Genomic DNA, 25,482 nt, shown 5'->3' on the forward strand with positions numbered 1-25,482 from the left:
TGTTTTTTTTTCCTTAGCTGGGGTGTGACTTGAGCTGGCGGGAGGCAGGGGGAGGTTCTCCTGGCCGTCGAAGAGTTTTGCCGCGCTTGCTGAGGAGGAAAGAAGGGCAACCAGGCGCGCGCAGCATGCCTCGGGGTCCGCTCACCTGGGCCAGAGGCCTAACAATCCTGCAAAAGTCAATGATCTCATCTCCCCACTGTAGATCCTCCAACAATGCACTTGCAAATCAGCTGTCGTGCGAAACTATGGTGGGTTTTTTTTTTGTGTTGTGTCCCCATCAGCAGAGAATGCAATGGGAAAATCGTAAGGTGCAGCAGCACGCAGTGCAAAAAGAATGTCAACCCCACGATTCCCAAGCAAGGGATCCTCCTAGGCTTTCATGGCATACCCTTCTCAAAGCCTCCATCAAAATACAGGCTACTACTACGGTAACATCTTTCTCTGTGAGCGGTTTACAAAAAGTAAGGTCCTGAATGTGAATTCTGGAAGATGTTTTGATTCTGCTAGATCCAGCATGCTAGAGCCATCTGTTTTAATTTTACAAAATCCCACTGATTACTTGCTGTTGAGCCTAAGCAACACTTGAATTATGAGGGTGTGGGGGCATAATGAAACCCACTCCCAACACCTCCCAGTTTTAGCCAAATTGCAGGTCTGGTGAAAATGAAAATGGGGCCCAGGTGGGTCTCCCCTCCTATAACTCAAATACTATGTACGGGTAGTGATGTATGGAAGTGAGAGCTGGACCATAAAGAAGGCTGATCGGCGAAGAATTGATGCTTTTGAATTAAGGACAGATCCTGAAGCTGAGGTTCCAATATTTTGGCCACTTCATGGGAAGAGAAGACTCCCTGGAAAAGACCATAATGTTGGGAAAGATTGAGGGCACAAGGGACAATGTTCTCGAAGTTACCAACATGAGTCTGACTAAACTGCGGGAGGCAGTGGAAGACAGGAATGCCTGGCGGGTTCTGGTCCATGGGCTCACGAAGAGTCGGACACGACTAAACGACTTAACAACAACATGTATGGGCAGAGCCCTACAAATACAGTATCCTTGAGATGCATGCCAAAGATGTTCTCTTGAGATGCATCAATAAGCATTTCTTACTAGAGCATGATTGCAATAACTTCTCAGAATTGAACACATAAAGCTGACTTCTACCAAGTTGGTCTATCTTGTCTGGCAGCGTCAATTATATTGTCATGGTCTTTCAAGAGGTGACTGGCATTTTGAACTAGAGCCGTTGAAACATGAATATTCTATCATTGAACTATTATTCTTCTGATTCACTTAATTAAGGGAAATGAAGCCAGTTTTGATAAATAAGCATTAGTAAGCATTCTACCTTTCTGTCTCTAAATAATGTAAATATTGTTTTTATATGCAAATTTCCGGTCGTGGCATCCTCCCTGTAGAACACCCTTCGAATGTCAAGGAGATAAAGAACTATACAACTTTTAGAAGACATCTGAAGGTAGCCCTGTTTTGGGAAGATTTTAATATTTGATGTTTTACTGTATTATGTTTTTATATATGCTGTAAGCCACCCAGAGTGGCTGGGGAAACCCAGCCAGATTGGTGGGATATAAATAATAAAATCATTATCATTTTCAAAATGGAACCAGTGCTGTCACTGAAAAAATCACCTAGAGAGACTGTGTTTATGTTATCGGCACTTATTAGATTTATTTAACCTTAAGTTTCCGGGGTAGGTTACAACAATAAGAGTTGCTTTGGGGTATGCTTCATTCCCTGTCTATAAAATATAATTAATTTATGAATTGAGTGAGATAGTCTGGAGAACAGCAGTTTAATTTATTCTAATTTTGCTTCTTTCTTGTTCTAAACAATATATGTGAGTTATCCCTCGCTAACAGAAAAAAACCCCTCAGATTATTTAAACAAAAGCATTTGGGGGGTTTCCACTATAGTGTATCTTTCTACCTTTATGCCTTTTACAAATAAGTATGACAGAAATGCAGAAAGGAAAACAAGGGGCCTCTGCAAGCTGAAAGGGTTTTTGTTAGCTTACAGGAGAAGCAAACGCATAATTTATGATTCCCCAGAGATTTCTTGAGCTGGATCTGACTCTAGCACATTTTTCTGCTACGGCTAAAGGACTGCTCTACTATGCACAGGGAAAAATGTGCAGGAGTTTTTACATCATGGTATGTAACTGTTACAGTTAACTGGGAAAAAGCAAAGAGCTGAGAAACACTGCCTTTGGAGTCAATAACAACATGCTTTTAAAATCTATTCTTATTGAAATTTGTGAAATTACTTCAATTTCTTTAAAACTAGAGTAATTCCCATTATCTCATTGCCAGTGAGTGACATATCAACAGGGGAGATGCAGTATTCTGTAGTACTCTCAAAGGTATGGAGAGAACTATGAAACAAAGTCTACTTGACGGATATGGGAAAGTATATGGAAAAATCAATCCAGCAGCTATCAGGAGAAGCCCGCTACGTCTAAGGGAAATATTTGGTTGTAGTTAGTATGGCACAAATAAATACACCCAATAACACAGGAGATTGGCAAATGAGCAGATAAGAACTTACAGACCCTCTGTGTGTCAGGATTCACCAATCAACTGACCCATAAAATATTGTCAAATAAAGTATTGTTAGGGGAACAAAAATGTTACGTATAAAAGCTGTCTCAAAAACAATTGAGATAGCTCTTATTGTGAAATGATTGTGTTTTGAAAAATGGATTGAATTGCTTATTACCGGTATGTTTTCCCCCACCCTTTCTCCTAATGAAGCAAGAGTAGTAGACATTGTCCCCCTTCCATTTTATCTTTCCAATAAACCTGTGAGGTAGTTTAGCTGAGAGTCTTTGACAGGCCCAGCATCGCCTAGCAACTTTCAGAGCCAGGCAAGGATTTGAACCTTGGAATATTTGATAATACTGTACTGGACTTTAGTCAATTGACTAATGTCCCAACAGCAGGTGATGCCAGCATGGAAACATCTGGCACATTCACTTTCCTTCTGCTTCAAGAACAGATTGGAATTGCAACATAGAATTCCAATCTAAGATCCTAATACACTGTGCCATAAAGTCCAGACATGAACAATGCGATTAAGTACCTTTAAGGTAAATTGGATCTTCGGAGGCGATGATAAATCGTTGAAAACTTCTCACAATGAAGTGGAAGAGGGGAAGCCAACACACTGCCCTCCAGAAGTTACTGGACTACAACTTCCACTATCACCGACAGTTGGCTGAGGCTGATGGGAGTTGTAGTCCAACATTTTCTGGAGGGCACCACATTGTCTACCCTTGTAGTGGATCCTCAGAGCTGCAAGCCTGGCAAGTGGTGGCAGCTTCCATCACATTGACAACAGAGGAAATTAACTTGGTTTCCTGCAGTCACTACAAAATTCCCCAAGGCAAGGAAGATATTAGAGGCAAAAAGTTTTCCTTCAAAATAAAAATGACTTGGGTGTATAGAATTGCACATCATGTAGACAATGGATAATTTTTTTTGCTCCCTTTCTCATAATACTAGAGCCCGGGTTAGCCAATAAAGCTGAGTGTGTTGGAAACTTGAGAGCAGATAAAGCAAGTACTTCTTCACAGAGAGTATAGTTAAACTATGGAATTTGCTCCCATAAAATGAATCATCAAATTAGGGGATTAGGAGATTTCATGTGGATACTAGTTAGATGCCTCTATACTCTTTTCTGGGTCAGAGAGAGCAAGATGGGGAACATGCAATGTAGGAGAAGATTACTACATTCAGGTCTTGCATGTAGGCGTCCCAAAGGTAGCTGGTTGGCTTGGCTAGATAGTCCTTTGTTCTAACCTAGAAGTGTCCTTCTGTTCTTATTTCCATAATGCTCACTATATGTTGTCCTGCCAGATCTTTACCTAATCTTCCCAAATACTCAGAATTATCCTCCCTCATGGGATAATCTGCATGAGTAACAAAAGAACATTCAGATCGTGCTCTATAAAAACAATTTACTCAAAATTCACAGTTCATATACACATTGCTTAAATAAACATAAGAACTTCACAACCTTATCAAAACCTGTAAGAAATATTTCTCTCTTTTTCCTTTCAAAGCTTTTAAGATTACTATACTGGGCTACAGGTTATTCTGGAAGCAAATCATCTCCCAGTTCTTCATCAGCAAATTCATCTTCATCTATTTTTTTCCTCAGTGCAGTTTTTGGTCTCTCAGCCTGTGGTCCAAGTGGGTCAATATAGGAAGCATCTAAATTTTAAAAAAAGAAACATACATTTTTTACTAAGAAAAGCAATACAGTCTCTAACTTTTAATAATTGTATGAGAAAAAGGGTGCCTTCTGACAGTATTTTGTTTCAAAGGAAGCTATTAGAAACATCAGTTACCTATTTCTTTATTACCACTGCTTTCATAGGGCTCATATGTTCCTGGCAAAGCTTTCAATTTAGCACTCAGACGCTCCCCTTTATGAGTGATGCTACCAGGATCTGACAGAAGAGAGAGAATATTAGACAAAATATCACACCATAAAGGCACGTATGAGAGATCAAAGATTATGTGTTTCTGTTTGATAGAAAACAAAATAAAAACAGTATTTAAAGCATTCCACATATGGTTCAGATGTAACAATCTTGGGCTGCTAAATTAGTTTCCGACTTATTGGTTTAATCCTTGCTTACGAACCAGGATATGAAACCATAAGCAAATACCAATTGTTAAGTGTGAACTCAGAAATCCTTACAGCCACCACCGTGAGTAGGTCTTGGTACTGATCATGTCTTGAGTTAGATCACGGTTTCCCTGACTCTCAGTCTTAGTTCCAGTACACTGGCTCTAAATTAAAGTACATCAGGATTCTTAGTAGAGTTATTTAGGTATCACCTCCTTTCACATGTGCTACCCCTGCAATTCTCCAATGCTCCTTTGATCCACATCTCCCTCTCCACAGAGAGAATGCAGACAGCAGGATTAATAAATGGAACCACATTTTCTTTGCTTTCAGAAACCTTAAATATGGCAGCATATGAGGAGCACTTACCACCACCACCGCTGCCTTCTCTGCGTGCCCGGGCACTGCCATCTCTGCCAGACTTGACACGCTAGGGAGCAGAGGAAGAAAGAGACAGAAGTGCTCTTTAATATTATCACCAATCATTTCTGTTACTTTTAATGTACAAGGTATACCTCACACTTCTGCTGGATAGCGAGGCCATTTGGTGAGCATCATGACTGAGTGGGGATTTGTTGCAGGTTCAACACACTATGTTTGTGTCTTAAAAAATGTAGCATAAACACTGACAACTAGGAAACATTGGCCTGCGAACGCTCCAATTGGAGAACAGCCATTACCAAAGGTGTCATGGGCTTTGAAGATGCTCGAACTCAGGACAAAAGGGAGAAATGTACAGTGGTACCTCGACTTACGAATAACTCAACTAACAAATGTTTCGAGTTATGGATGGAGTTCTGTCTGCCATTTTGGATGCGGTTTAAATAGGATTTTTTCAACTTACGGATTTTTTTAAAAAAAATTCCCCATTGGCTTCGACTTACAAATTTTTCGACTTATGAAGGTCTGTTCGGAATGGATTAAATTCGTAAGTCGAGGTACCACTGTACTAAGAGGAAGGTATTTGGCAAACCCTCACTGTGATCAACTCCCACCTGGAAACCTATGTCCCCGCTGTGGAAGGACGTGTGGATCCAGCATTGGCTTCCAGAGTCACTTATAGACTCACTGTTAAAACCGTCTTTATGGAAGACAATCTTACTTGGCTACAAGTGATCACTGAAGAAGATTCGTGTGTAACGCGAATGCCAGTTTTTACTCTGTGTGCTGGAACAAATTCTAAACTTCTCAGACCATCTTGGACCAAGACAGCTAAATATGCAAATAAACAAACCAAACACTCAGTCAGTTGTACTTCCCTGGCTTCCTACTCAGGGTCTGGTGGGCTCCACATGCTGGAAAGCTTTCCAGTCCAACACTTTGGTGAAATGAATGATAATCGTACAAGAGCACTATCATCGTCTTGTGGTATCCCAATTGTTTCTGTGAAGCATGTTGAAAAGAACTTCCCAGTGGAAAGCTTACCCTAAAGCCGAAACCCTAATCATATCTCAAGAAGTGCTACTGTGCTCATTTGGCCTGCAAGGCTATTCCATCCCAAGGTGGCATTGGGGAGGGCCACAGCTCAGTGGTAGGGCATGTGCTCTGCATGCAGAAGGTTCCAAGTCCCCAGCATCTCTGGGTAGGACTGGGAGAGACTCCTGCCTGAAACCCTGGAGAGTCACTGCCAGTCAGTGTAGACAATACTGAGTTGGATGGACCAATGGTCTGACCCAGTATAAGGCAGCTTCCTATATTCAAATTAATTTTGTCTCTTTGTCATCCATCTTTGTCTCCTTATGCCTTTGTCACTAGATTTCTCCATTCTTGACTGCTGTATACTTAATGACTGGCAGCTATTAGATTTCTGATTACCTATTACTCATTTATGTCACTTATATCAACCCCCACCGACATAAATTGTGATCCCAGGATGGCTGCCAGAGTAGTAAGAAATAATAACAGCTTTTTTAAAACGAGAAAAAAAGAAAGCATGAAAATCAACATGACAAACTAAAACAGCATCAGTGAAATTGTTGGAATAGTTCAGGGAGAAAAGAAGCAAGCATTGACCTCAGGCAAGGCAAGCATATCCTGGATAAGGGCCGCTTTGACAGGACTGAGGGCCACTTGGACAGGCAGGTAGGGCTGCCCACCTGTGGAGGATCTGACTTCATATGGTCATTGAAAGTTCAAAATGGGACTGTAAAGGAACAATCAGAAGTGCACTTAAGTGTGTGCTCCCAATACATCAGTGATTACTTGAACTTTTCCATGCCTGATGTCCTCTACAGCAGTGTTTCCCAACCTTTTCCCAACCATGTCCCTCTTCCGACCTTGTTTCCTTCCTGTGACCCCCCCCCCCAGATGTAGCCTGGGTGGCAGCTGCCCCCCAAATAAGTAAAAAGCAATACAAATCAGAGGTTCTGCTCCCCTAACAAAAGTCCTGGCTACGCCTATGCCTCCCCCGCCCTACCAGTAGATAGCTATTTAAATGTTTTGACTGCAAATAGAACATGTTTTACAGTATTTATAATTTTTATAATTTATACAAAATACAATTACATAAAATGATAGGGCCTTAATGAAATATTGTTGAAGCAGAAAAGCAGAATCATAGAGCTGGAAGAGACCCCAAGGGTCATCTTTCTAGTGCAACCCCTGCAATGTAACTCACCTAAAGCATCAATGACAGAGTTGATGTTTCAGGTCCTAACACTCTACTATTTACGTATGCAGGATCTATTCACTGAACACAGTCATCACCGAACACAGCAGTCACCAAGTGATAAACATACACATGTGAGTCAACTTTATTTCTAAGCAAATCCAAGAAATCAGTAAGATTGCACTTCTAGTTGCCAAGCACATTTACTTCTAGATATAATAAAAATTGCAGTGAAGTGAACTTGGCATGTTGTCACTGAATGCCATAATTAAAACATGGTGTTAAAAGTTGCACGTAATAAAAATCTTGAACCTAACAATGCTTGCATAGACTTGGAAGGTTCAGCTAAGGGATTTCAATAAAATCTATGCTATTTTAGATCAGGTTCATATAAAACAGATGATGAAAAATGCCTTATATTACAGTTGGACGGTTCAGCTGAAAAAATAGTGAAGATATTCTTCAATAGCACTTCAAGAAAACGTCTGCATATTAAAATCTTGTAAATCCAAAATTATTTTATTATTGCAAACTTGTAGGGAACACATTAAAAAAATTGCCACCCTCCAGGTTTTATGTTTCTAATATACTTGGCACTGCATTTAAAAACATTAATTTATTTGTTGGAAAGTGTAAATTCTTAAATGAAAACCGTTAAATATTTATTGGGAAAGTGCACCTTCTTGGAAAGAGGAAGGTGGTAAGATTTTTTCCAGCTGCATAAATTTTATAATCGCTAATTTTGCTCAAGAAGCACTTTTGAATGTCACGAATGATTGGGATTTTAATTATAAATCCCACTTTTCATAATATGGATTTTGTCAATTGTGCAAAAATCTACATTTGAATTTGTAATCAACAGGTGCGTGGATCCAAGGTTAACCTTTAATTGCTAGCTTGAAAAACAAATCTCACCCCACCGCCAGTGCATATTTTGCAAACCTCTTTTTTTTAAAAAAGAGATGTGTGGGTATGCATTCATCTAAAATCACAGAATATGTGGTGTTTAAAAAGCTGTTCCCCAGCAACTTCTTGTAAAGAAACTGCTAGGTCAGCTTGATGTAGGAGGCATAAAAACAGGCAGGAAAATTTTCTTTGGCTGTAAGGTCTCTTAGGTCATGAACTTGTAGACAGATGGAAATACCTTTGACTAAATACATGAACAAGTCTACAAAATCTGTGCAGGTGCACAGACTATTAAGTTAATGTTTTCAGCTGAAACAATCAAACTAAAGCAACAGTTCTGAATGTATGATCCACGCTATCGTAGAATGGCATTAGCAGTATTCAAAGATGGAATAGAAGCTCTTCCTTAATCCTTCCAAGTACCAGTAGTTGCTAGGGCCAAAAGACTTTACAGCCAAAGCCTACACCGAGTGGGCAAGATCCTTTCGTTGTTTATCAATAACCTGTGTATGGCTTATTATTTTCAGGGCTGCACCTCCCTCCCCTTTAACAAGTAGCACTTAAGACTGAAAATACAGATACAAAAGAAAACGTGGAATCTGCGGGAACATAACAGCTAGTAAAATGAAACACACAGAAAAAAATAGCTACAAATTTTCTGGAAGGCCTAGGCAAATAAAAAGTAAAGGCATCAAACTTTTCGTCAGGTGAGGTGCTCTGGGGAGGGCATTCCATTATGAAAACCTGCAGTGATGCATTTCCCCTGAAGATTTGTCAAACAGCCACTCAGAAAAATGAAACAAAAAGTCAGTTTAACTAGTTTTGCACGTGAATTGATCTGCGTTTCCAATGGTTGAGAGAGAGGGGCTGGCCCAAGTGAGTTTAATGGCAAGTGGGGATTTGAACCCTGGTTTCCCAGGTCCTGGTCTGACACTCTAAGCACTGCACCACACCGGCTCTCACATTAAGTATTGCCATTCCTGGCACACTGTATACTGGCTGGTCCTTTTTGTATGACAGATCAGTTTGCGTCACAGCATAGATGCTGGTGGGTTTATTTTTAATTCCAATGTATGTTTCTACTGAGCAAAGATAGCTCGCTGATCACAGCCTCAGATTGTCCAGCAAGCTCAGTAAGATGTAGAACTCTGTTCTAAATATTATATTAAGAATTCTTTGTAGTGAAATTTTGGTTTGACGGTCCTAGAAAATTACAGTCACAAATCTCTAAAACTTGATACTTTACCAGCTGCTTCTAAATTTGCATTGAGGACAGAAAACAGCTGCTTGTTCAGAAGCATAAAAAGTATCTTTAAAAAGCAAGATACCAAGATTTCCACAGGTCTTGTGAGCATCATTTGTAATAAAGCAAGAATCAGCCTCATCTCAGCTCCTTATACAAATTGCAATTTAAGAGAACAATCTTTACAGATCTTTAAGAAACAGTGAAATTTAGTTGTTTAAGTGACCCAACATACCTGTTCCCTTATTTCTTTCAGTTTTTCCACTCTCTTAAGCTTTGTTGCATACTCTTGGATTTCTTTCAAGCCCATGTCTGTGCAGAGTCGGACCAAAAAGCGTAAACCTAGTGGTATAAAAGTCATACCATTAGTTGCCATTACTGGACTTAAAAGCAGCTGTAAAAATAAGCAGAGCACACAGCCTAGCAACAATGACCGCAATCCAACTGCAATTAAGCCCAGTGATTTCAATGGATTAAGTAGTTTTGCTGTGTTGAATTGTGACCACTGTATTTATTGAGTGGCAATATGATTTAGCAAACATGACAGCAGTGTAGTAAAAAAGAGCTATTTTCCTGCTCCAGTGTCTAGTAATGAAGCTGTGAAAAGAAATACATTTAAAGAAAAACTAGCTGGGATTTTGTACAAATACTTTCCTATATGCAGAATGGTCCATAGTTAGATATGGAGGTGGGCAGAAGCCCATGGTGGCAGTTGTAACCCAAAGAAAACAACAGCACAAGACAGTCTAATATGTTAAAAAGTAATTTATTAGATCAGTTTTTTTAAAAAAAATTAATGGGATAACCATGTTAGTTTGTGGTAGCAAAAGCGACAACAAGCCTTGTGACACCTTAGAATTGAACATATTTATTCTAGCATAAACTTTGGTGTTTCAAACATATTCCGCCCACCATCCGAAGATTCCTGGGTACTGTAGTTTGTTAAGGGTGCTGGGAATTGTAGCTATCTTAGGAGTAAACTACCATTCCCAAGATCCTTCTTTTGGAGAGGGAGGCAGTGCTTTAAATGTATGCTGTGTACACAAGTCTTCAGCTCCCCAGTCAGGGATGATGGGAGTTGAAATCCACAGCATCTGGAGGCCATGCTATTGGCTCCCATTGCCTTAAGACTATCCAACATGAAAAGTGTGCTTAGAATAAAAGGTGCATAATATAAAACCACTTACATTCCGCGTTATCAGGAAACTTTCTGTGAATCGCCTTGTAGGTATCAAGAGCTTTTTGGTAGTTACCTGTTAGTAATATAAAACACACAGAGACACTACCATGAGACAGGGCCAAAACTAGGTTTTCTGTCACCTGGGTCAAAGACAAAGACAAAATTATCATTAGAAAATTATAATTTTGTAGTCATTTAGGTTCCATGTAAGGTGAAGAAATGCTTTTTGCAAGTCTAAAGTAGAAAGTGCCCTTCCATTACAAATAGTCCAAACATTATAGCACGCTCTTTAAGCATTCAAATGCAAAATAAAAACACGTAATGATACCAGTTAAATATTAAGGCTGCAATCGTATACATATTTATCAGGGAGTGAGTCCCATTGAATTGATCTTTGAGTAAACGTGTGTAAGATCAGGATGAAAAAAAGACCCTCCCAATCTTAGATTGCCTGCAATGGTTAAACACTGTGAAACAGTGAGATATGATTATCAAAGTCAGCATGAGATACGAAAGGAGACTTACCACTTCTTCTGAAGCAGCTTGCAACCATCAATTGCCACTTCACCTGAGTTGGTCTGCAGATAAATATGCCAAAGTGTGACTCATAAAATGTTTTCAGTGTTTTTAAGATGTAATTATTATTCTACAAGGTTTGTTTTTGGTACTGTTTTGCTATTTAGTTATTTAGTTTGCTGCCTTGAGCTTCCTTGGGAAGAGTGGCAAGATATTACTAAACTTCAAGGGTATAAAGGAAATTCTTCACCAAGTGAATTTTACCCAAATGAATCCTTGCATGGATTCCAGAATGAGGGTGAAATATGGTATTCATTGGGATTACGTTACCATGCCAGTTTTTAATCTGGCAAGGACGTTGTTGAAGATTGTGCAGTATGCTTAGTAGATGGAGCCCAACTGTTTTTCTTTTTACATATAAGATATTGTCCCAGCCAACGTTAAGCACACTGAAGTTCCAACTATTTCAGCTGGTGAGAATTAAACACATTTACGGGAATTTTAAAAAATAAAATAAGGAGGGTGCTGCAGGCTAGGTTAGAACATTGAATCAATGTAGCTCAATATTGATTTATGCATGAGCTGCAGTAAATCCCAGGCCAAATAGCTTTTTTTATATCTAGTATATTGTCCTCACTAAACATTTGTTGATTTAAAATTATCAAAGCAATTAATTTGTCGGGGGGGGGGTATGAGAGATGCTGGGGATGGGACATGATCGTTGAAGCATCTCCGTAGCTCTGTGATTCCTGTTGCTGTTCTTCTGTGGCTTGCAGCAAACAGTGGAAATAAATCTGAACTTTCTCATATAGCAAACATCTCTGGGTACCCTAGGATTGTTAAAGGATGTTGCCTCCTGTTTCTTATGAATGCAGCCCTAGGAAAACAGTCATCCAGAGTAATCAAACCTTCTGGTCCCATGAAGACCACCTAAGTAGATGCAGTTGCTCAGTGCTGCATTTCTGCTTAAGATGAAGTCTTAGAATTCCTTCCTTAAAAACTCCAAACAAATCATTCCATAATTTACATGTAGCATAATACAAAAATATATATCAATGTGCTTCCCCTGTGTCCAATATAAGTGTACTGCAGAAAGTCCCCTTACAAATGATACTGGTATAAATACTCAACAACAACAAAAACAACAACATCATGAATGGTTGGCTTACTGAATAAGTGCTGCTCTTTCAAAGTAGTGAATGGCTTTTTCACAAAATTGTGTGTCAATGTAATACGCTCCAAGCCATTCAATGACCTCAATGTTTGAAGGGAAATACCGATAGGACTGACAAAATAAAGAAGGTGGAAGAAATACAACATTAGTGATAAACAACATATTTATTCTGCTTTTGGAATATCTTACTCATTTATGTGTTTAATCCTCCAGATGCTGAAAACGTGTAATTTATGAATGAGAGCAGTGTGCTAATACACTAACTAATCCCTAAAGAAAATGTGGCAGGTTTTACAAATAGCAAAAAACATTTTAGAAAACTTTGCTGAGGTAAGTTTCTGCATGTCCTATTTTCAAACATTTTTATTTTGTGAAACTAAAGGTACACTCCACAAAGTACCTTCATTTTCTTAGATAATTTATTTTTTCATCTACATGGCAATTTTGAAAAAAGCTGTACTCAGGATAGGTTTCCTGACAATCTGTTGGAGGAGTGTATTTTATATTTTGAAAGGTAAAATTGGCAATTGAAAAATATTTTTAGTTGTCTTGACTTAAAACAACAACAATTAAGCTACATCTACAGTGCAATCCTATGCACATCTACATGGAAAAAAACATTCCAGTATGCTCTAAGGAGCTTACTCCCCTAGTGTGTTTAGGACTGCTGCCCTAAAAGCTAAAATATCAGATCAAATCCATTCTTGTTATGATTTTTTTTTATAAAAAAAATACAGAACATGCCACTCCCTGTGCAAGCAAAAAAACAACAACATAGGCAGCTGCCAGGAGCAAGAACAGAATGAGAATGGTGATTCTAAGGGCCAGTGTGTGGTTAAAAGAAAGAAGGAAATTTTTAGGAAAATAGGAGTTTTAGTTGATGCTGCAACTAAAATCAAGGAATGAAAAAGAGAGCCATTATTTGAATATTGCAGCTCATAGGAAACTATATCTAATTCCCTTTCATTCATATATATTTATATGTATCAAAAAAAAAATACAGTCAAACCTCGGTTCTTCAACAGCTCATTTCAGCTCCCAGACACTGAAAACCCAGAAGTAAATACTCCAGATTTTCAGAACCCGTACATCTGACACAGCTTCTGCTTGAGTGCATGAAACTCCTGCAACCAATCGGAAGCTGTGCCTCGGTTGTTAAACGTTTCGGAAGTCGAACAGTCTTCCGAAACGAATTACGTTCAACAACCGAGGTTTGACTGTATTGTGCAAACAGATACTATCTCCTTCTGAAATTCATCCCCGAAAAAAAATCTCTGATTTCCCCATACCACTGCAGCCCCCTGTACCCCACCCTAGACATTTACAGAGGGGACTGTAGCATATTGGGAGAGGGAAGCTGCAAGAGCTCTGCTATTTATTGTTCTCTGAATCCAACCCAGAGGCAATGGGTTGGATTAGTCGTATTGGGACCTATGCCGTATGTATACTTGAATCTGACCATCAAACTAGATTCAACACTTACATAGCTACTACTTTATATAAAAATGTCTGCTATATACAGCTTCCTTTTCAACGCATCAGTTTAAGCTAGCATGCTTTCCCTTGCATTGCATGCCTATTGTAGAAGGTAAAAGCACATACCTCGTAGTAATATTGAAAAGCCTGAGACTTATCTCCTTCACTGTCATAGAGTTCTCCAAGCTTTGCTAATGCATGTGAGTCCGTTGGAACAACACTGATGAGTTGCATAAGCCACTCAATGGCCTGATTAGGATCCTCCATTAATTCATATCTGAAGCATCACCAGTTAAGGAATTTCTTGCTGTGAGTCTTATGCATGGGAATTTAACTGCAATTTTCACGTAATCATACACTTTACTATTATTTTTTTATTTATTCTGTATCCCGCCCTTCCTTCAAAAAGATCTTTATTACATTATAAAGACAAAGACACACAGAGGATTTAGTGTGCAATATGTTTGATTCTATAATTGTTGAAAAGATACATGCTTGCTATTTGGAAGAGAACCTGGGCACTGTTTCGAAGGATAGCGTGAAGCTTCAGAAAAGAATCCAATGACTCATCTAACCTGTTCAGCTTTTTATACGTTAAACCTAAAAAACAAAAGGTCATCTAAATGGGAAGATTGAAATCTCACTGATTTATAAAGTTGAAGAAGCAGAAATTTAAGAACATGTTTATTATGGGAAATGAAATAAGGGAGCCACCCTATGTACAAGAAGCTGGCGTAAAGGCACAGTAGTTAAGTTAAACTGGCATAAAGTTACCCCAGATCCAAAATCTTGTTCAAAAGGGGAGAAGGCCTTAAAAAGAGTATTCTATGCTAGGTTGCCAGCTCATGTGACCCCTCTCCGGTCGTACACCCACCCCACCCCAGCAACACCCCCTTTTTTGGACTTACACTGGCCTTGGTTCAACCAGCTTCACTTAAGTTGGCTGAGCCATGGATGAAAAAGTTACGCTTATGTATCTTTGGCTAAACCAGGGTGGGGGACTTAATGTCAGCTGAGCCAGAGATTCGCTGCATCCAAAGCTGCTCATCCTGCTAGATCTTGCCATAGGATTGCTCCCTTAGTCTGCTAATGGCAATAACAATACAGAAACATTAAAAAGGAGGGGCACTTCTGGTGTCCCCCCCCAAAAAAATAACTGTATAAAAGCCCAACAGTATGAAAGTGCCCAGAGAGATCCTGTGTCTCAGCACTGGTGTGGACAGCAGACTCTAAAGAGAGACAATTACAATTATATAACACACTACTATTTCGTTAGTTAAAAACAGCTTTAATAAGAATGAAGCTCAAAAGTAGCACCTCAATCCCTTCTAAAAAGGATACATATAATAACCAGAATGTCAACCACAAACTTTACCATAAATGATAAATCCAAGTATATTAGACTTACCAATGTTATAAAGCGCTTCAGTGCATGAAGAATCATTTCTTAGAGATTCCTTATAGAACTCTGCTGCCTTCTCATAGTCTCCATTTGCAAAGATCGTATTTCCTTTATTTGTGAGAGCAGATGGGTTGTATCTATCAGAATTTACTGCTAAATCTGCATAGTGGCTTGCCTGTGTAAATTCATTTTCCTGAATTAAACACAGAATACAAATAGAATGTATTAAGCAGCTGCCATTTTGCATCTTAAATACTTTGCTGGCACAAGCAGCACATCCTTGATTTGATGATCAAATCAAAGATGGGAGAGATTCTCTGTTTCCGAAATTTCATTAAAATATATGTCATTAAAAAGGTAAAGGTATAGGTCCAGTCGTGACTGACTTTGGGGTTGCAGCGCTCATTTAGTGTTATTGGCTGAGGGAGCTGGCGTACAGCTTCCAGGTCATGTGGTCAGCATGACAAAGCCGCTTCTGGCGAACCAGAGCAGCGCACGGAAATGCCGTTTACCTTCCTGCTTGGAGAGATACCTATTTATCTACTTGCACTTTGACGTGCTTTCAAACTGCTAGGTTGGCAGGAGCTGGGACCGAGCAACGGGAGCTCACCCCGTCGCAGGGATTCGAACCGCCGGCCTTCTGATCAGCAAGCATTCAGCTCTGTGGTTTAACCAACAGCACCACCTGTGTCCCTTCATATATCATTAAATTCCATTTAATATTCAACCTGTGAAACAAGCTTAACATCAGCATTCCAAATATCCTATCCTATAGCAAGTTTTGGGAAAGGGACTTTAGTGGTTTTTCTCTTACTTTATGTCTCAAGGCTCTTGATGCCAATAACCAAATCTAGGAAGTCCAGACTAATAGCTATTGTTCGGGTATGTGCTCCAAATCCAGCATCCATGACTCCTTGGACAACGTCCTAAACTACACAAGCCACCCAAGATGTGATGTGTTATCTGCATTATCATTTCTTAAGGTGGGATGTGGAAGTGACAGAGCTAGGGGCTTTGGCACCTGGAGTGGAGGGGCGTGGCATGGCGCCCATGTGAGAGCGTCCAAATGGAGAAGCCGCCCACGTGCAAGCGTCACAATGGGGGTGCCTCCCGTGGCAATGTCACCCCCTCAGGGATGGAACCTGGGGTGGACCACCCCCCTTCCTATGCCACTGGATGTGGGAGAGGGAGAGAGCAGGCACTGGCTCGTGCCTTCGCTTGTCCTCTACTGCTCTTATAACACACAATTAGTCTGATGAGTTTCAACAATGCATTGATCACATCTTAGGCAGGCAGGCGATATTAAAATAAGCAGCGTGGGAACTCACTTTTGTGGTGCTAGAAATTGTGTCTGTGCATCTGCGCAGAAGCAGACGCCAGAAATCGCATCTGCACAGATGCAGATGCAGAAATCCAGCCCATGGAAGGATCTCCGCTGGACTGAACTGGCCCAGGCAAGGTAAACCTTGCCAACCCGTATTAGAACATTAAGGGTTGTATCAAATGAATGTATTCCATCAACACAACAACTTCCACCTGCACAATGGAACTTCTTCTTCCTCTCCTCTCTTGCAGTAAATATGTTCTGGGGTTTTCCCCAAATTTCCAGAACAAAAGGGGTTTTCTTCAGTGAGGGAATGGAGGAAAGAAAGTCCTATTGCCCAAGCAGAAGCAGGATGACTTTGTTTGATACAACCATACGAAACAATTAAAATGACGCTGAGCTGGCAGTTTTAACAGTCTAATTCAAATAAATGTGATCAACAATCTTCTTCGAAACCACTACTAATTGAATTTAAGACAAAATATATTAAATCCAAAGGGGTCACATGCTCTCAGACTTGGATTAAGTAAATTAACTGAAATACACCACCACGCTTTCACTCACCAAGAAATAAAGAAACGAAAGGTTCGTTGCAGCTGCACTTTTAACTCTGCTATCTTTTTTTTCAAACATCTTTAAAGTCTCTACAGCCTAGAAGCAAGTAATAATAAAGTGACTCATGTTGTTAAACCATTCAAACAAACCAGGGTTGATGCACTTTTTCTGTAAAATAAACGCTTAGGATAGGATAGTGTCTGTCAGTGTAACATCATAAAGCATGATAGTATGTGTCATGTTTAAGATCACAGAATAAAATACATTTGACTGCAATCAGAAACTCATTAATATCCCTGATGCACCAATAAAATCAAAAGCGACATTTCTCCCAAGTAAATGCATTTAGATGCCTATATACTACAGTCATGCCCTCTTCCCTGAAGTTCAGTGGGAGAAGGAGCAAGGTACAGATTTCTGAGTAAACTATGCAATGGAAATTTTAAGTCCCAGAATGATTTGAGGAAAGCCATGTAAGTTCAGCAGCTATAAAACAGATCTAACATAAATATGTCTCAGGATAAGGAGCACTGATATCTTTATCAATGAATAGCTTTAGGAATTATTGTATTTTTATTGTATGTTCTTTTAACCAAATTAAATCAAATCTTTATTATTATGGTCAATGACCAGTCTTAAGAAACCAGGATGAGTACATTTTTATTCTGGATTCACACTGTATTTTTCCATCCTGAATTATATTTTTAATAAATAAATTTGTAGACATCATTGAATCATTAATTTAAAGCAAATTAATTTGTTGTATGCGTTTTGTATTACAAATGCAAGGTTCTTGAAGTGATTTGTTTTCAAAATAATTATTGGATTTTGACAACACCAGCTCACAGCTGCATTTCTGGCACCCTGATCCTAAACATTTCCAATGGGGGATTTGTGGGCGGCAGCAGCAGCAGCAGCAGCAGAGAATGTCACTACAGTGTGGATGTAACTAGGGATGTCTGATGGAAATGTGAGTGAAAATTGTTGATGTTTGCTTATTCATATCTGAAAAAGAAATCAATCTAGCACATATGATCAGTATTTGCTGCTGTTGTTTTTTAGTCCACAAACAATATGTAATTGATCACTTCTTTTCCAATTGCATTGTGCTGCCTTTGCACTGAAATGAATGGCGTGGAATAACATAATTGTTAGGTAATTAATTATGTAAAATTCTGCAACAGCAGACAGACATATAATGCTGTTCTTGCAGGTGCTTAATTTTGCCAAATTTAACAAGAACCGAGAGGTGCGCATACCACCTTTCCCGTGCTTTAGAGCACATCTCTCCTTTAAAAACAAAAACAAAAAAACAAGCTGCCCAACAATAACTCTTTTCCTTCCTCTTCAGCAAAGTTTCCTCTACTTTCTACTATGTGGAGAAAGAATATAGTACTATTGGATCTGGACCTACACTACACACAAGTATGTTTCTTAACAAAGTGCTTTGTTTTTAAACATTTAGAACTTAATTACGTTGGTGCATGGAGCAGGAATTAAAATAAATGCAATTCCTTGCTTTTAAAAAGAAAGTTCCAAATTTTCCTGAAAAATGTAGATCATAATCATATCAGCTGCCACCGCATTTCTGCTTTGGAAAGTTATACTTCTTTCAGTTTCAGGTTGACTCATTTCCCCCCCTCCCCTACAATATTAAAATACTTGTTACAATTCACCAGGCTCTGTTTTCTCCTACACAGAAGTTTATGGAGCACAGAAATTCAGTTACTTAGTATAAAGTGAATGTACCTTAAAGCAGCAAGCCAATAATTTAAGTATATTTTAGGTTTACAGTTTCCAGCACAAAGTGCATTACTGTCTTAATTTATGAGGTGCAAAAGAGGGCATATTCAAAACACATGGGGCTAGCGCAAGTTTATTGCTCCCCAGCAAACCACTTAGGAAGCCAATACTTCTACTATAGCAGAACATTTTTCTCATTACAATGAATTATCTAAAGAAACCATTAATTTCAGAGGTGCGGGGGGAAAGCATTTCAGATGTGCGTGACTTATGCTTAGGTTTTATGCAAGCTCTCAACCATGGGTTTTTGTTTATCGCTATGAATACCTGCCTATAATCCTAAACACACCTATCCAAATCAATTCTTTTAGTCTCAAGACTTGTGTCCAAATAATGGGAATAAGGACTTGAGGATAAAACCGTTGTTAAAATATTTTAGGTACTGTAATCATAACAAGTCAGTATAGTAAGTATACTGTAGTGCAATAGTTAGCATACTAAGTAAAGTCCAATAATCAGTAAGCCACTCTATCCAAATTTCTCAATAAGATGCAAGAACATGGGAAATTGAGCAAAACAGCCATATACTGAGACAGACCATTGGTCCATTTAGCTCAGTACAGGTGAAACTCGGAAAATTGGAATATCGTTGAAAAGTGCATTTATTTCAGTAATGCAACTTATTATTTTTTCTTTTTCTTTTAATTTTTACAAATGCTTTCCTTTGGAAATTCCAGAGTAATAAAACAAATAGTTACAATAATACAAAAATAAACAAAAATAAACATCGCTATTACATTTCATTAATTATATTTCATTTATAATTGACCCGCCTAACGACAAATAATTACAATTACAACAAATAAAGGCTTGACATATCTTGCTTTGCATGTCATGCATCTATCTCATATATTGGTTTCACCTTTTAAGTTGCATTACTGAAATAAATGCACTTTTCGACAATATTCTAATTTTCCTAGTTTCACCTGTATTATCTACCCAAGTCAGCAGCAGCTCTCCAGGGGTTGAGACAGAAACTTTACCCAGTCCTACCTGGAAATGCCAGTGATTTCAACCAGTTCCACCACTTAGCTACAGACCTTCCCTTCTAAATAACAGATTATCTTGCAAAGTGAATGCTGCTTGCTAGAAATACTATCCAATTATTAGATTTTGTTTCAAACTGGTTGATACCAGGGCTTACCCCTGATCAGTAATCATCATTTTCCTTCCATTGCCCTCATCTGGACGTACTTCTTAGCTAGAGTGTAGCACTGAGCCATAATTATGTCAGAATACAGCCAGTAGTGTCATGAAAGTATTTTCCTACAGATGTTCTTGATTTATAGGAAAAACTGTGTGTACATGTAGCAAAATAAAAAATGTGTTATAATTTGCTGTACTTGTCATTTTTCTATACAGAGGTGTTAAAATTATTGATAAGTATTGTGTTAAACAACCCTGGCGCTAAGTGGAGGTTGCTTTTTATTCTACACCTCCCTCACTTTTATTGACAATAATTAAACAATCATGTCAGAAATAATTTGAAAGGCAACCCTGGGCAGTGAAGCCAAAAGCCATCAAAGGACTGTTTTTTGCATGGTTTCTTCACCTCTGGTGCTCAAGTGGCTTTCTGAAAACCTCTATACAGTAATTTCTTTCAGGATAAGAAAATGGGAAAACATCAATAATGAGCAAATGCACTACAGTGTGAGTTGTAGAAGATACACACCTAGATTGCTACCAATAAAGCGACAGAACTAAAACAATGCAGCTACAGTAAAACTATGGCAATGTGTATGGATCCTTACCTAACCAAGGACCTGAATTTAATAAGAATTAGTAGCGGAAGGTGGATGCGTACAGAGTCTGCAGCAGAAGCACATTCAGAGTGCTTTGTTTTAGATTTATGTTTTAGAAGTGCAGCACAGCCTTTCTTGCAGGTGGAGCCCAGAGGAAACCACTTCTGTGTGTGCACAGCACAAGATGGCTGTGCTGACTGCTGATTGGTTGGAAGCCAGTGACATCAGTAGTCCACCTTCCTTCCCCTACCTGAAGCAGTTTTTCAAATTTAAAAACAGATTCAGCTCTTTCTATGAGTATGGCTGTACATTTAATTATTATAAAGTAAATAAATAATAAATGTACAATGGTACCTCGGGTTATGTACCTGATTCATTCCGGGGTGCGGTTCGTAACCTGAAAAGTACATAACCTGGACGAGCGCGGAAGTGCACTTCTGCGCATGCGTGAACTGCGCAGAATGCTTTTGCGCATGCGCAGACCGTGCGCACAGCAAAAAATACTTCCAGGTTTGCGGAGTATGCAACCCAAAAGTACGTAACCCGAAGCAAACGTAACCCAAGGTATGACTATACATGCAACACCTTTTTTAAAAAAGAAGAAGTTTTGAGCTATTTTCAAGGACATTCGCCAGAATCTGCACTTCCAGCATGAGTTGCCATACGTCCAGGTTTTCTCAGACATTTAACCACTTTCCGCCCAGACACTGTTTCCAACAGCCGAATCCTGGAAATTCCGGATGTATGGCAACCCTAATAAACATGACTGCTGAATCAATATTCAGTTCCCTGGACAGTAAATGCCAGATTTAGGTGGGGAAAGCTGGGCTTGAGCTGCAGGAGAAGAAAATGCAAGGGACAATTCATCTTTACCCAGTCATTAAGTGCTGCCGATTCTTTGAAAGACTGACAATCTACACTAAACCTATGCAAATTTCATCTTGTAATAGGTATTGGTATTGTACCTACCTCTTCATACTTACAGTACCAAACAAAATGGGAGAGATAGTATGAAAGAAGGAAAGGAATAATTAAAAGGAAAGGAAAAGTAACATTTTCATAAACATAGAGATAAACACCAATAAATTAAATGTATGAGTGGAAGAGAAACATTTAGGACAGACACATTACACAAACCAATCCTATCAAGAGTTAGCACTTTGCTCAAAGGACCAGTCAAATATAGCCAGTTGATTTTCCCACTACTGTATCTCATTGTCAACCACAGTATTCCTATAATATCAGTGTGTAGATGGCACACTTTTTATTTCATTCTGGTATCATTTGTTAACAAGGGCAAGAGTGAGTGCAGCTTGCCCTGGACCTTGCAGTAGTTAGAGGCAAGCTTAGGAGCACAGCAAAAAAATTCCCACTGGCTAACTGGAATAACTGCAAGGATCCGAGTTACAAGAAAGGAGATTCTGACTAAACATCAGGAAGAACCTTCTGACAGTAAGAGCTGTTCGACCATGGAACAGACTCCCATAAGAAGTGGTGGATTCTTCTTCCTTGGAGGTTGTTAAGCAGAGGTTGGACGGCCACCTGTCATGCATGAGATTCCTGCATTGCAGGAAGCTGGACTAGATGACCCTAGGGATCCCTTCTAACTACAATTCTATGATTCTATGATCTCCAAGAAAACAAGTAGTGATTGGTGACAAATGCCACTGCTTAGAACACAGATTGTCAAGGTGGCTGGGGTAGACAGACATTTGCAGCCTAATCTGCATTACAGGGTGGCTGTAAGGATAAAATAAAGGAAAAGCTATGTACACCATCATACCTGATTAAAGTCCTTTTGCCTCAAATATGTAATTGCTTTATTGATTTCCAGGTCATTGGCTAACTCCACATACTGAGAAGCTTTTACCATTTCTACACACCTGGAACAGAATAAAAAACACGAGAAATTCTTGGTTGCAGTGAGCCTCTCTAAGTCAAGAAAGGACTGTACAGTTTTTTTGCCAAGCATCAGTTACAGGTGAATCCAATATATTGGTTTTAGGATCCAAACAAACTATGTGCTTGTTTACAGTTGCAAACAGGCAACAGGGGCTTATTATATACTTGGTGGTCTATAAACAGGCTAATGCCCTGAGTCTATCTTGGCAAGTGAAAAATTCCACAGGCCTGACTTATAGCAGCCCTGTATGGTGGCTCAGTATTATTACTATCGCAATACTACTGTACTTCAGACTGAGACTGAGAGACAGCTGCTTGCCAAAGGCCAATGAGGACGTTTATGGCTGTGGTGCGATTTGAACCAGGGATTTCCTAGCTCACAACTCTCATTCTGAGCCACTACCTATAGTACCACTTCTCATATTAGGATTTACACTCTGGAGGTCTGACAGGCAAGTATACTATGAATGAACTGTGATTTGTTTCATTGTAACCCTAGGGAGAAAATCATGTGGTTGCTGAATTAAACAACAGCAAACACAGAAAATAAAGAGTTCACTTGTAACACAACGTATTACAAGTAAACCCTTTATTTACTGTGTTTGCTGTTGTTTAAGATAAAACTGATTTGGGAAAGAAACTACTTTTGCCATTTTTCTGGACATTTATTGTTTGTTTATAGATAGTTTCCTTGGTGAAATGTAATACAAGCAGAATATGGTATACATAGCTTGGGCCAAACTACTTACAGGCTATAATTGGTGAACCACTGACTTAAATGTGAGTTTTCTGAGATAAGTGATCTGAGAAAGGCAACCCAACTGAAAAAAAAATGCCACCTACCAATCATAGCCTACAGCAAATGATGTTTCAATCGCTGGAGCAATTAGTTTAGCAGCCGTCATGATATACTTTTCTGCTGTAGCTTTCCTTTAAAGAACAAAAAATTATTTCAGGGGGGAAACCCAAAACAAATATCACAAACAATAGAAGCAGAACACAACACTAAGAGTCTTGTGGCACCTTAAAAACTAATGGATATATTATAGCATAAGCTTTTGTGAACTATATAGAGCACTTCATCAGATGCATCAACAGTAGGAGTGTCTACATCCTATATAGTAATAGTGAACCCATTCTTTGAGTCTGGATCCTTATGTAGCCAAAGGAGTACCATCCACACACAAGAGGGACTTGGGGGAAACCATATGTTTGCAGAAGTGTAAAAAATAAAAATAGAAAAGCAAAGCTAAACAAAAAGCTCAAATAGGACTGAATATGGGTACTTGAAGCTACACAGAAAAACAGGGGTGGCAAAGAAAAAAATGGTGGGAGTTCAACATTTGCTTAATCAGTAATCTAGACCAGACCTCTGTTCAGCTGTTCCACACATTCGTAGAACACACTAAGATGGTGCAACTTTGAAAGGACTTCAAACTTTACCTTTCACGCTCCATTTGCCGCAAGCTGTCATTTTTAATAGCTTCAATCAGTAGGTTTGTATGTGGATCATCCTAAATAAGGCAAATAAATGTCTATTCACTACAATTACATCAACAGTAGATGAGGATGTATACAAACCCACATACAGAATGCCGAAAGAACTACAATAGACTGCATTCCAACTATGCAAAAGTTGGAGTTTCTAAACACGTTATCCCTTCCACAGACAAGCAAGAGGCATCATCACAGTTCAGAACTGCAATCCATTCACCCAAAAGCATCCAAACAAGGGCAGTGAGGGTTGTGGCCTGGGGAGGAGAAAGTCCCAAAGGGAAGAGATGTGGCCCCTCCTCCAGCTCAAGGGCCTCCATCCCTGCCCTAGCATAGCACACGTGGGATTTGAACTACCACTACCACTGGAATATGCCAACAAAGAACCAGTGTAATCAACATTTCAAGCTTATTTGCTCTATGAATTGTAGATATAACTTTGCTCCTACTTACTCCTTGTGAAATGTATTTGTCATCATCATCAATTCCCAGTGGCACCGCTATTAATTTTTGGAAAGCCTTTTTCATTTGTTCTCTGTCTCCAGTAGCAAAATAGCAAAGGATCAAGTTGAAGCCTGCTTTTAGGTTTGGTGATGTGCTCATAATGTGCTCAAATGAGCTTATGGCGTCTGTATATTGGCCAGTTTTAATAAATGCAACTCCAATGTTCTGCATAATTTTAATCCTGAATAAGTAAATAATCATTAGAACCTTATCGTACAAGAGTAGATTTAAAAATACTAGTAGTAGTTCTGCTTACACTTCAGTTCAAATGCAATGAGTGCAATTTAAACAATGTAATCAATATTATAAACAATAAAACAGCAACCAGTCAAGGGTCAAACTAGGCCAAAAACAGCCACGTGTCAGCCCCATTTAACCATAAATAGGGGTGTAGGGTAGGGAGATGATGATTATAATGACAATGATTTATATTAAAAGGGGCAGCCTGTGAGTGGAGATGAAACCTTCCCCACTTTACCTCCCCATACTCTTTCCCCTTGAAGAACTTTATTTCCCAGCCTGGCTCACTGCTAGCAGAGTGGAAGAAAAATGCCCAGAGTAATGGAACATAGGGAAGTAAGATGGAGATGCAACAAGAGTGCAACCTGGCTCTCATCCATGTGCACATGTTGATGTTATTTATTTTATTTGTGTAATAATAAATACTAAATTTGTATACTGTTAATGTTAGACACTCCTCATCTCAACTTTATACATGAACAGGGCAGATAGGTGAATGTACAGGCATGCCTGCCTCCATCATGTAAACCATGGGTAGGCATTTTTCAGCCTGGGGGCTGGTTCTGGCCCAATCGCCTTCTAAATCCGACCTGCGGATGGTCCGGGAATCAGCGTGTTTTTACATGAGTAGAATGTGTCCTTTTATTTAAAATGCATCTCTGGGTTATTTGTGGGGCATAGGAATTCGTTCATTTTTCTTTATTTCAAAATATAGTCCAGCCCCCCACAAGGTCTGAGGGGCAGTGGACTGGCCCCCCC

General features: G+C 39.2%; 1 protein-coding gene across 4 annotated transcripts in view; it reads right to left on the reverse strand.

Moving 5' to 3' along the window:
• Positions 1-3,960: 3,960 nt before the first annotated feature.
• The window catches only part of IFT88 (intraflagellar transport 88), a 32,731-nt gene continuing 11,209 nt past the window's right edge, over positions 3,961-25,482 (reverse strand). For all 4 annotated transcript variants that reach the window (XM_088668290.1, XM_035115677.3, XM_088668291.1 and 1 more), the window contains 15 exons: positions 24,433-24,664; positions 23,929-23,999; positions 23,329-23,415; positions 22,367-22,466; positions 17,048-17,134; positions 15,166-15,352; positions 14,249-14,357; positions 13,884-14,034; positions 12,277-12,392; positions 11,117-11,169; positions 10,599-10,664; positions 9,647-9,753; positions 5,024-5,084; positions 4,371-4,472; positions 3,961-4,233 (listed from right to left, as the gene is read on the reverse strand). In XM_088668290.1, the coding sequence (XP_088524416.1) occupies positions 4,112-4,233; positions 4,371-4,472; positions 5,024-5,084; positions 9,647-9,753; positions 10,599-10,664; positions 11,117-11,169; positions 12,277-12,392; positions 13,884-14,034; positions 14,249-14,357; positions 15,166-15,352; positions 17,048-17,134; positions 22,367-22,466; positions 23,329-23,415; positions 23,929-23,999; positions 24,433-24,664 (1,651 nt within the window). In that variant the 3' untranslated portion in view covers positions 3,961-4,111. The remainder of the gene's footprint in view (positions 4,234-4,370; positions 4,473-5,023; positions 5,085-9,646; positions 9,754-10,598; positions 10,665-11,116; positions 11,170-12,276; positions 12,393-13,883; positions 14,035-14,248; positions 14,358-15,165; positions 15,353-17,047; positions 17,135-22,366; positions 22,467-23,328; positions 23,416-23,928; positions 24,000-24,432; positions 24,665-25,482) is intronic.

Source organism: Zootoca vivipara, chromosome 4 (genome assembly GCF_965207765.1).
Source record: "Zootoca vivipara chromosome 4, rZooViv2.hap1.1, whole genome shotgun sequence".
In the NCBI taxonomy this organism is placed as follows: Eukaryota; Metazoa; Chordata; class Lepidosauria; order Squamata; family Lacertidae; genus Zootoca; species Zootoca vivipara.